Source organism: Dreissena polymorpha, chromosome 10, assembly GCF_020536995.1.
Source record: "Dreissena polymorpha isolate Duluth1 chromosome 10, UMN_Dpol_1.0, whole genome shotgun sequence".
Classification (NCBI taxonomy): Eukaryota; Metazoa; Mollusca; class Bivalvia; order Myida; family Dreissenidae; genus Dreissena; species Dreissena polymorpha.
Window position 1 is genome coordinate 74,499,431 of NC_068364.1, and position 13,234 is coordinate 74,512,664.

A 13,234-nucleotide genomic window follows, 5' to 3' on the forward strand; every position below is an offset into this window, starting at 1 on the left:
TTCATGTTATTTTTAGTTTCAAGGAAGTCCCTCCTTACCGAAAATCAAGTTAAGGCGGAAAGTGTCGTCCCTGATTAGCCTGTGCGGACTGCACAGGCTAATCTGGGACGACACTTTACGCACATGCATTTTGCCCAATTTTCACAGAACAAGACACAATTGAGCAAGCACTCACCTGGGGACAGTAGAACTACAGCAGAGAAGAGAGCCAGCTCCTCGTCGGTCAGGTTGAACTTGTTGAAGCGCTCGGCAAAGTCAAACATGGAATCGAGAAGGAAGCCGACGCTGGTAGACAGCTGAAATGAGGTTAAAATCTGGGTCAAGCTAACTTGCACAATAATACATTGAAGCCTCATTTTGGGAAAACCGGTCTTAATGCATGATCGTACAGTGTCATCCGAGAATAACCTGAATCCATACACGGTAATAAGGTACAACACTTTATGCCTTGAATGGATTAGCCTGAATCCACACACAGCAATAAGGTACAACACTTTATGCCTTGAATGGATTAGCCTGAATCCACACACAGTAATAAGGTACAACACTTTATGCCTTGAATGGATTAGCCTGAATCCACACACAGTAATAAGGTACAAAACTTTATGCCTTGAATGGATTAGCCTGAATCCACACACAGTAATAAGGTACAACACTTTATGCCTTGAATGGATTAGCCTGAATCCACACACAGTAATAAGGTACAACACTTTATGCCTTGAATGGATTAGCCTGAATCCATACACGGTAATAAGGTTCAACACTTTATGCCTTGAATGGATTAGCCTGAATCCACACACAGCAATAAGGTACAACACTTTATGCCTTGAATGGATTAGCCTGAATCCACACACAGTAATAAGGTACAACACTTTATGCCTTGAATGGAATAGCCTGAATCCACACACAGTAATAAGGTACAACACTTTATGCCTTGAATGGATTAGCCTGAATCCATACACGGTAATAAGGTACAACACTTTATGCCTTGAATGGATTAGCCTGAATCCACACACAGTAATAAGGTACAACACTTTATGCCTTGAATGAGATTAGCCTGAATCCATACACGGTAATAAGGTACAACACTTTATGCCTTGAATGGATTAGCCTGAATCCACACACAGCAATAAGGTACAACACTTTATGCCTTGAATGGATTAGCCTGAATCCACACACAGCAATAAGGTACAACACTTTATGCCTTGAATGGATTAGCCTGAATCCATACACGGTAATAAGGTACAACACTTTATGCCTTGAATGGATTAGCCTGAATCCACACACAGTAATAAGGTACAACACTTTATGCCTTGAATGAGATTAGCCTGAATCCATACACGGTAATAAGGTACAACACTTTATGCCTTGAATGGATTAGCCTGAATCCACACACAGTAATAAGGTACAACAATTTATGCCTTGAATGGATTAGCCTGAATCCACACACAGTAATAAGGTACAACACTTTATGCCTTGAATGGATTAGCCTGAATCCACACACAGTAATAAGGTACAACACTTTATGCCTTGAATGGAATAGCCTGAATCCACACACAGTAATAAGGTACAACACTTTATGCCTTGAATGGATTAGCCTGAATCCACACACAGTTATAAGGTACAACACTTTATGCCTTGAATGGATTAGCCTGAATCCACACACGGTAATAAGGTACAACACTTAATGCCTTGAATGGATTAGCCTGAATCCACACACGGTAATAAGGTACAACACTTTATGCCTTGAATGGATTAGCCTGAATCCACACACAGTAATAAGGTACAACACTTTATGCCTTGAATGGATTAGCCTGAATCCACACACAGCAATAAGGTACAACACTTTATGCCTTGAATGGATTAGCCTGAATCCACACACAGTAATAAGGTACAACACTTAATGCCTTGAATGGATTAGCCTGAATCCACACACGGTAATAAGGTACAACACTTTATGCCTTGAATGGAATAGCCTGAATCCACACACAGTAATAAGGTACAACACTTTATGCCTTGAATGGATTAGCCTGAATCCACACACAGCAATAAGGTACAACACTTTATGCCTTGAATGGATTAGCCTGAATCCACACACAGCAATAAGGTACAACACTTTATGCCTTGAATGGATTAGCCTGAATCCACACACAGCAATAAGGTACAACACTTTATGCCTTGAATGGATAAGCCTGAATCCACACACAGCAATAAGGTACAACACTTTATGCCTTGAATGGATTAGCCTGAATCCACACACAGTAATAAGGTACAACACTTTATGCCTTGAATGGATTAGCCTGAATCCACACACAGTAATAAGGTACAACACTTTATGCCTTGAATGGATTAGCCTGAATCCACACACAGCAATAAGGTACAACACTTTATGCCTTGAATGGATTAGCCTGAATCCACACACAGTAATAAGGTACAACACTTTATGCCTTGAATGGAATAGCCTGAATCCACACACAGTAATAAGGTACAACACTTTATGCCTTGAATGGAATAGCCTGAATCCACACACAGTAATAAGGTACAACACTTTATGCCTTGAATGGAATAGCCTGAATCCACACACAGTAATAAGGTACAACACTTTATGCCTTGAATAGATTAGCCTGAATCCACACACAGTAATAAGGTACAACACTTTATGCCTTGAATGGATTAGCCTGAATCCACACACAGTAATAAGGTACAACACTTTATGCCTTGAATGGATTAGCCTGAATCCACACACAGTAATAAGGTACAACACTTAATGCCTTGAATGGATTAGCCTGAATCCACACACAGTAATAAGGTACAACACTTTATGCCTTGAATGGAATAGCCTGAATCCACACACAGTAATAAGGTACAACACTTTATGCCTTGAATGGAATAGCCTGAATCCACACACAGTAATAAGGTACAACACTTTATGCCTTGAATGGATTAGCCTGAATCCACACACAGTAATAAGGTACAACACTTTATGCCTTGAATGGATTAGCCTGAATCCACACACAGTAATAAGGTACAACACTTTATGCCTTGAATGGATTAGCCTGAATCCACACACAGTAATAAGGTACAACACTTTATGCCTTGAATGGATTAGCCTGAATCCACACACAGCAATAAGGTACAACACTTTATGCCTTGAATGGAATAGCCTGAATCCACACACAGTAATAAGGTACAACACTTTATGCCTTGAATGGATTAGCCTGAATCCACACACAGTAATAAGGTACAACACTTTATGCCTTGAATGGATTAGCCTGGATCCACACACAGTAATAAGGTACAACACTTTATGCCTTGAATGGATTAGCCTGAATCCACACACAGTAATAAGGTACAACACTTTATGCCTTGAATGGATTAGCCTGAATCCACACACAGTAATAAGGTACAACACTTTATGCCTTGAATGGATTAGCCTGAATCCACACACAGTAATAAGGTACAACACTTTATGCCTTGAATGGATTAGCCTGAATCCACACACGGTAATAAGGTACAACACTTTATGCCTTGAATGGAATAGCCTGAATCCACACAAAGCAATAAGGTACAACACTTTATGCCTTGAATGGAATAGCCTGAATCCACACACAGCAATAAGGTACAACACTTTATGCCTTGAATGGAATAGCCTGAATCCACACACAGCAATAAGGTACAACACTTTATGCCTTGAATGGAATAGCCTGAATCCACACACAGTAATAAGGTACAACACTTTATGCCTTGAATGGATTAGCCTGAATCCACACACAGTAATAAGGTACAACACTTTATGCCTTGAATGGAATAGCCTGAATCCTCACACAGTAATAAGGTACAACACTTTATGCCTTGAATGGATTAGCCTGAATCCACACACAGTAATAAGGTACAACACTTTATGCCTTGAATGGATTAGCCTGAATCCACACACAGTAATAAGGTACAACACTTTATGCCTTGAATGGATTAGCCTGAATCCACACACAGTAATAAAGTACAACACTTTATGCCTTGAATGGATTAGCCTGAATCCACACACGGTAATAAGGTACAACACTTTTTGCCTTGAATGAGATTAGCCTGAATCCATACACGGTAATAAGGTACAACACTTTATGCCTTGAATGGATTTTCATTTAAGAGACTTTCTTTCAATGTAAACTTTCATAAAAGCGGAAAAGGTTGTCCGTTATCAGCCTATGCGGACTGCACAAGTTAATCTGGGATGAACCTTTACACACATACATTAATTTTTTAGGCAACATTTCCCAGAATGCGACATGTTTTGTCATTTGAATTACAAACTAGGCTTAAAGCTGTTTAAGAATGCGACATGTTTTGTCTATTGAATTACAAACTAGGCTTAAAGCTGTCTAAGCGTAAATGCTGTTTTGCCCTTCTGGGACTAGTCTTATTTAGAAGACACGCAAATAATTTAGAGATACTATTTATATTGGCTAAATTCTTTGGAAGTTTTATCGGGGAAAAGTCAATTATGTGGTGGACACCAGAAAGTTTAAATTTTCATCAATTTGCGTAAAATTGCAAAATAACATTACCAACTCATAATGTTTTAGTTCAGAAGTCCATTTTTATCTCAAAAATATCTTCGAATTGAAGTAAGAAAGGCATAAATTCTTCAGTTAAACTTCTGCTTAAATCGCAAAATCACTGCCCTGTTGCCATGTCATGAAACTGATTTAAAATATGAACCAATCAGAAGAAGGCATTACAGTGTAACATGTACGCGTAATTTTATTTAACACAGACTTTTACCTAAGTAGATCTAGTATGCTCATCTTTGTCGATTTAATAAGCAAAACAGATAAACATCCAATTTCACAATCACTAGCATGGTAATCTTTTTATTATCTGTTTAGACTGCTGATCTCACAAGAGCTTGCAGGCAACCATCGTTTATAAGTAAATGCTAACAAACAGCTCCTTATGTTTTGACAAGTTGTTTAAAACCTGCTAATAAATACAAAACAAACATGGCAGAAGTGCTAGACTTGTTATTGGAATTTAGTCGTTGCATTACAGAAACTACGTTCTGTGCATCGACCTGTCTGTACAAAATGCCTAGATTTGTACTTAAAACTTTGTAATGAAAGACAAAGTTGAAGTTGTGCATTTTATCAAATTAAAACTTTCTTAGGACATTCTCACCATTTCTGAAAATGACTAAATTGACGACAGCCTGATCCCGGACAATAGTTCAAGAGGAATATGAGCATTGTTTAGCAAACATCAGTCTGTCTATTATAATGATGGGTGGATGTATGGTTAGGAATTACCACTGCCCCGACGACTATTGTTCAAAGTTAAGTAACAGGTCCTTCCTTGTCAAAACAGCAAGTTAGGCCAGAAAGTAGGCCAAACTCGATCCTCGATCCTGGGTTCATGCCGAACAGATGATGCTCCTAGTCTCATTTATTTACAGCAAAAAAGATAGTAATCAAACACAGATGACAAAACTTTACTTTTAACCCTTTGCATGCTGGGAAATTTGTCATCTGCTAAAATGTTGTCTGCTAAATTTCTAATTTCGATTTTTTTTTCAAAGAATACTATCGGAATAGCAAACAGTTTGGATCCTGAGAACGTGGCGTCTCATCTGGATCCAAACTGTTTGCACAGGCCTTCAAAATTCGGTTCCCGCACTGAAAGGGTTAAATCCAGTAAGCAAGGTCATAATTTGTTTTCTCAAAAGACTCATACATGCATTTCCTTATTTTTGGTCTAAGTAAAATGACACAAGCAGACAAATACACATACCATCTCATGTAATAAAAAAACCCATATGATTTAACCATACACATACATGTAGACACACTAACAATAGCTTACCCCAGTTGTTTGTCGTCTGAACAGTTTTCCATTTGCAAACATCATCGTGTTTGATTCCGTGTCAAACAAACAGGCCAGTCTAACAAGCAGAACTTCAAATGTGGCAGCCTGTGGATGAACACATTGTAATATAAACGGACATAAAAAATTATAAAAACACTATAAAAAGATAATTGGATACGAAGATTTACATAAAGTTAAATGTTATATGAAACAAGAGTCGAACCTGCAACCCCTGGTTTTTGACCCCATTGGACGAACACAAGACCGAGGATCTGCTACAAATTCTTTTGGACCTCAAACATTCATGTTGAAGTACATGTAAAAGTTGTTTGTTAAACGCTTTCCCACTCAGAGGCAACATAAAAATGGCTATGTGCAAACAGCATAAAACCAGAACAGTCTGTTCAGGTTTTATGCTGTTTGCTGCTCTTCAGTATCTAAGGGTTGGAAATGAAGCCTTAAAAACTTGAATTTAGTAAGAAAGATCTTTGATTAAATTTAACTTTCTAAGGAACTACAAGTGCATCAAAATACATACCTAAGTGGTAAAAGGTTATTGATGAAAGAATTTTCAAGTCATGGAAGTGTACCTCCCATTGATGAAAGAATGTTCAAGTCATGGAAGTGTACCTCCCATTGATGAAAGAATGTTCAAGTCATGGAAGTGTACCTCCCATTGATGAAAGTGTCTAAGTGGTAAAGGGTTTATATCTTGGCTCGGCTAGGCACATACACGAGATGAAAATTAGGGCTTTATTACAAACATGACTACAAATATACTCACATAGATTTTTGGTAGGCATAACAGCCATGCCTGTGGCTGACTTCATGGGCAGATAACTTAGGAATCTATTAACTTGCACATCTACACTTCATGGCGACAACACATTTCAAGTTTACAGTCTATATCTTGAGAAATGTGGAAGTAATACCCACCACAAACTAAGAACATGTCATGCTGCTGTCATAGAAATAGTTAAAGGGTACATAACCCAAGAACATAATTTTTGTTCGTTTCAAATGTCAAATGTGTCTCATACTGAATTTTAGATATCCATGGCATCCAGCTTAAAGCGGCTAATGAGCAACAAACCAAGGTGTCTTGTAGCATTAGCACCATAGCTACAATAGTTGTTTCAGATTCAGAAGACTTACTAAGAAGTTGGGATAGAAAAGTCACCATCTTGCTCTACATTAACCCATTTATGCCTAGTGGACTCTCCCATTCCTTCTGAATTGGATCAATTTATTTCCAAAATTAGGGATGTCTAGTATATTTATTTCTATATTTATGATATTTCTTATAAAAATTCCTTGTAGCAAACAGCGCAGACCCTGTGAGACGCCGCATGATTCGGCGTCTCATCTGGGTCTACTTTGTTTGCCAAGGGTCTTTTTTCTAGATGCTAGGCATAAATGGGTTTAGTACACAGGTATTATTGTTAGTTTGACGTTGACGCTTCATTTCCTTTAGTCAGATATCTTTGTGAAAAATTTAAATCACAAGTGCTATTACATGTTTTCCAGACCCCCTTTAAGAGCAAACTTGCCATGTTGGACCTGGATGTCTGTGACTGAGACACTTAAGTATGATAAAATGGAGATGACAGATGCCTTAAGACCTTGTGTTAAATTTATTGTCAGACATTCACTCTGATTAAAACAATAAACACGTGATTATTTTTTTATCTTTATTGTTCTTTATTTCTTCAATACAAAATAGTTACACATGTTGCAAAGATAATTACTTTAATTCGGGCTAGTTAAAATGTATTCAGGCTGGTGAAATTTCCAACTGGGCTAGTGCCTTAAAAAAATAAGGCAAAGACTGTATTAAGTTTCATAATGACAGGCAGAAAACAGGGCCTAGTTCAAGACATAAAGTACACAAGTCAGGTGCACCAGGACAAACAAACATTGCAGCATGACAGACCGAATTAGAGACCAGCCTACAAACCAATTGACATGGTGCTTTTAGTAAACACCCACAAACTTTGCTTGCGATGTACAATATTAATCAACTTCTGACAACTAATCGTACATTTCTTCAACTGCTATAATTTTTATATTAACGACAGCCATCCTATACTATTACCATGATATTCTGAATTAATACTGAAATCAAGTTTTCCAAATACTGAACTCAAAGTGTTCACTATAGTTTCTGTAGGACATAAAGATACTGAACTCAGTAAGTATTTCAGAGTTTACCTACAGGTGCTGCTGTCTCTTCACAACTACATCTATAAAAAGACCAGCTCCTGTGACCTTTCAGAGGAAAATGAAAACCTAAATGTTGTGCCAAAATAGGTCAAATTTATCCCCACTGCCCGGGTATTCGCCAAAGATATAATGTTGGAAGATACTGAACACAATATCATAACAGTGTTTGTGAAGGACACACAAATACTAACTTCAGTTTACATTCATAGAATTATGAATACTTCATACTTTACAAAATTATGAATCAATATTAACCCTTTGCATGTTGGGAAATTTGTTGTCTGCTAAAATGTCGTCTGCTGAATTTCTAAAATTAGCATTTTCTTCGATTTTTTCAAAGAATACTATCAGAATAGCAAACAGTTTGGATCCTAATGAGACACCACGTTCTGTGGCGTCTCATCTGGATCCAAACTGTTTGCAAAGGCCTTCAAAATTTGGTTCCAGCACTGAAAGAGTTAATTGGTTTAGTTCACCTTTAGCAGAGTAATTTGGTCGTCCTGGTTCAGTAGCAGGAATCCTGGGATAGCCTTCGCAAAGTCCACCACCGATTTAATGGCAGGGGCAAAGAACTCTGAGAAATCTGTCCAATCCTGATTATCCGTGTTATCAGATCCCGCGTTGAAATTCAAGGGACAGGCCTGCAAATAGAGAACAAGGTGAGAACAAACAAGCAAATTCATTGAATTGATATCCCCGCCAATATGCTTCTGGACACTAAAGTGATATATTTGACACTCAAACAAGAGATATGTTTGTCAGAAACACAATGCCCCCTAATGCACCGCTTTGATTTTTTTTTTACCTTTGACCTTGAAGGATGACCTTGACCTTTCACCACTCAAAATGTGCAGCTCCATGAGATACACATGCATGCCACATATCAAGTTGATATCTTCAATATTGCAAAAGTTATGACCAAGGTTAAAGTTTTGGTTAAAGTTTTGGGACACACACACACACATACAATGACAGACAGACCCAAAACAATATACCCCCGATCTTTCGATCCGGGGGCATAAAAAGCATTTTTTCAAGATACAAAGGGCCATAACTCCGTTATTAACAGATGGTGTACAATGCCATCATCCTAGTATCCATATATATACTCATACCAAGTTTCAATAAAATCCGTCAAAGCACTTCCAAGACATGGCTCCGGACGGACGGTAAGACGGACGGACAACGCCAAAACAATATCCCTCCGCCGATGGCGGGAGATAATAAAGTATAAACCAGTGCTCAGACAGTGAAAGTTAAGTTGGAAACTTTTGAAAATGACGCTGAAATTTTCAGCAACTCCTACACTTTAAATTTCGGCAAATGAATGATAAAAATCGACCTCCAATGTAGACAACCATACTTTTGTAATGCCTACAAACAAAGGCTTGGTAACCATGTGCACTCCAGTTTAAACATAATGCCTACAGGAAAAATAGCACTCTGCAGCAATCTGTGCACAAGTTAGACCTATTAACAACAAGGAATTATGTAGTTACATAAAATAAATGGTTACCAGATCACTAGTATTGATAGCAGTTGTTTGCTTCTTAACTAGTGGAAGCAAATGGTCTTAAGAAAAGCCATTTCAACAAGATGTGTTTGTGAAACACAATGTCCCCCTATATGATGTTTGACCTTGAAGGATGACCCTTGACCTTGTGAAGGATGACCTTGACCTTTCACCACTCAAAATGTGCAGCTCCATGAGATATAAAAATCAAATGCAGGTCGTTAGAACATGTATGCGGCCATTTGCAATGTACGAAAAGTGTTATCGTAAAATTCTTATGCGTGATTGGCTGTTGCTATACACATGTGTGCTGGTTTCTCTATTAAAACAGGGACATAGGTCCCTGATTAAAATTGTTTTCTTATGCGTGATTGGCTGTTGCTATATATACTCGTGGACTGGTTTACCACATTAAATAATTATTATCGGAAAATAACATACCTCCAGTTAAAAAAGTGTGCTAGTCCGCAGATTAATCATAACTATTTATATAAACTTTGTTTTTTATTTTCGAAAAATATTAAAGTTTCGTTCTCGAAACAAATTTTACCACGGAAATTTTACTTGTCCCCGGACAAGCCAGCTTTCAAAAACTGCTTGCCCGGAAGGGTAAATTGACGACTCGGACAACTCGGACAGCATATTTCAGAACCCCTGCTAAAAATGTGTCCACTTCATAGTGCTAAGTAGCCTATGTTCATGATAATAAAACGCATTATTTGTTAATCCTTTGTATTTTCTTTGGTGAATATACTTGGTAAATCTCCAATTACAAATTAAAGAAATCCCGTCAACATGTGACATTAAACCCAGAACAACAAATGGGTCACAATGACCTTAGCTGACAAAGAAATTTTAGCAAAGATTAATATGTTGACCTAGAACTTTGTCAATATTTATAATTGACAGTTATGTCTGAAGATTGCGCATGTATGTACAAGTTTATGGATACGGTTATTAGGGTAAAATATAACTGTACACTGGGAGGTATACTTCCATAACTTGAACATTCTTTCATCAATGGGAGGTACACTTCCATGACTTGAACATTCTTTCATCAATGGGAGGTACACTTCCATGACTTGAACAGTCTTTCATCAATGGGAGGTACACTTCCATGACTTTAACATTCTTTCATCAATAACCTTTTACCACTTAGGTATGTACTTTGATGCATTTGTAGTCCCATAGAAAGTTACATTTAATAAACACCTTTCTTACTATATTCAAGTTTTCAAAGCTTCATTACCAACCCTTAAATACTGATGAGCAGCAAACAGCATAAAACCTGAACAGACTGAGAGTATCACGCAGGCTGTTCTGGTTTTATGCTGTTTGCACATAGCCATCTTCACTTTGCTTCTGAGTGGTTAAGGGATAAATAGAAGTGGCAATGTACAGACATTCAGACATAAAAAAATCTAGATCTAGAGGAAACAAGAATGATATTGATTAACTCACAGCATGTTACCACATTAATATGTGTAGTTCATTAAAATCGATTCAGTTTTGATTCATTTACTAACTATTGTTTCAATCCTCCATGTAAAACTTGTAAATCCATTGGTGTAGATACAAAACAGTATATCTTGGATAAATCAAGCAACACTGAGGAAATATTGAATGAAAGTAAAAGGAATGATTAAGTCAAACAAGAAATGTCAAACTATAATACTAAAAGGAGTATTTGACTCTCTATAACCTTGTTAAATTTTTGGAAACAAATCTATTAACAAACAAGATGTGTTTTTGAAACACAATGTCCCCCTATATGATGTTTGACATTGTAGGATGACCTTGACCTTGTGAAGGATGACCTTGACCTTGACCTTTCACCACTCAAAATGTGCAGCTCCATGAGATACACATGCATGCCAAATATCAAGTTGCTATCTTCAATATTGCAAAAGTATAAATAAAATAAGCGATTTCGGCCACATATATTTGACCTCTGACCTTGAAGGATGACCTTGACCTTGACCTTTCACCACTCAAAATGAGCAGCTCCATGAGATGCACATGCATGCCAAATATCAAGTTGCTATCTTCAATATTGCAAAAGTATTCATAAAATGAGCGATTTTGGCCACATATAATTGACCTCTGACCTTGAAGGATGACCTTGACCTTGACCTTTCACCACTCAAAATGTGCAGCTCCATGAGATACACATGCATGCCAAATATCAAGTTGCTATCTTCAATATTGCAAAAGTATTCATAAAATGAGCGATTTTAGCCACATATATTTGACCTCTGACCTTGAAGGATGACCTTGACCTTGACCTTTCACCACTCAAAATGTGCAGCTTCATGAGATACACATGCATGCCAAATATGAAGTTGCTATCTTCAATATAGCAAAAGTTATTGCAAAATGTTAAAGTTGGCGCAAACAGACAGACCAACAGACAGACCAACAGACAGACCAACAGACAGGGCAAAAACAATATGTCCCCCACTACTATAGTGGGGGACATAAAAAGTGTACTCTACTATAATAATAGTAGTCCAGGTCTCGATACAGGCCTTTCTTTGTTCAGTCCTTCATTCAGTTGCTGTATGTGACAGATTTTACATATATTTTTGCAATTACTTTGCTTTCAACTTAACTGTTTAATTTTCTATTTTTTAATATTGTTTGATATAATAATGGTGAGGAATTGGTTTAAACACAAATCTGCCTGTACTCATTCCTCCGGATGAAGAACAACAAATAAATGACATTTAGAATACATCATTCAAAAACAAAAAACAAAATACACCTCCTTAAATATAACAATCAATAAGCTATCAAACATTACACACAACATGTTTACTGCTTATACTTCTAGTACAAAAAAAGCCTGAACATGCCTATTTCAACTCAATGATTGTTTTTTCATCTTATCGTGCCTGGCATTCTTTTCCTGCTGCCACAAATGGTAATTTAATACAAAGTACAAAGGCTAGCTTGATGCCAAACTGTCAATGACACACCATGTTTTCAATGTAGAAGTGCTCACACACAAACACACTACATGAGTAGGAGTCCTGTATTAACAGATAAAGGAAAATTCAGTATTAAAGCACAAACAAGTTACAAAAATAGTCCTTTATTCACACAATTTGCGTCATTGACCAGTTCAAGGAGGGTGTTGATCTTACGATTAATAGCAAACTGTGAATTTTGTTGCAATAACACATAATATAAAGTTGAGTCAGAGATATAAACAAACATGTTTCCAAGATACAGTAAATACCATATCACCAACGTGATAATGTATGATATGTGTTTTCCAGAGCTTAAACCTCAACTATATGTCAACTGAACTTTAGAGCATTGGACTTCTTAACTGTAAAAATAAAAATGAACAAGAGTTGTGTTTGTAAGAAACACAATGCCCACTTATGCACCGCTTTTTTTGTTGACCTTTGACCTTGAAGGATGACCTTGACCTTTCACCACTCAAAATGTGCAACTCCATGAGATACACATGCATGCCAAATATCAAGTTGCTATGTTCAATATTTCAAAAGTTATTGCAAAACTTAACTATATTAAAGTTTTAAATTTTCGACCTTTGACCTTGAATCTTTCACCACTCAAAATGTGCAGCTCCATGAGATACACATGCATGCCAAATATCAAGTTGCTATGTTC

At 37.2% G+C, this 13,234-nt stretch overlaps 1 protein-coding gene across 16 annotated transcripts in view; it reads right to left on the reverse strand.

Annotated features, from left to right (window-relative positions):
• The window catches only part of LOC127848902 (uncharacterized), a 54,783-nt gene that overhangs the window by 13,361 nt on the left and 28,188 nt on the right, over window positions 1–13,234 (reverse strand). For all 16 annotated transcript variants that reach the window (XM_052381577.1, XM_052381576.1, XM_052381592.1 and 13 more), the window contains 3 exons: window positions 8,556–8,720; window positions 5,854–5,961; window positions 176–296 (listed from right to left, as the gene is read on the reverse strand). In XM_052381577.1, coding sequence (XP_052237537.1) covers window positions 176–296; window positions 5,854–5,961; window positions 8,556–8,720 — 394 coding nt within the window. The remainder of the gene's footprint in view (window positions 1–175; window positions 297–5,853; window positions 5,962–8,555; window positions 8,721–13,234) is intronic.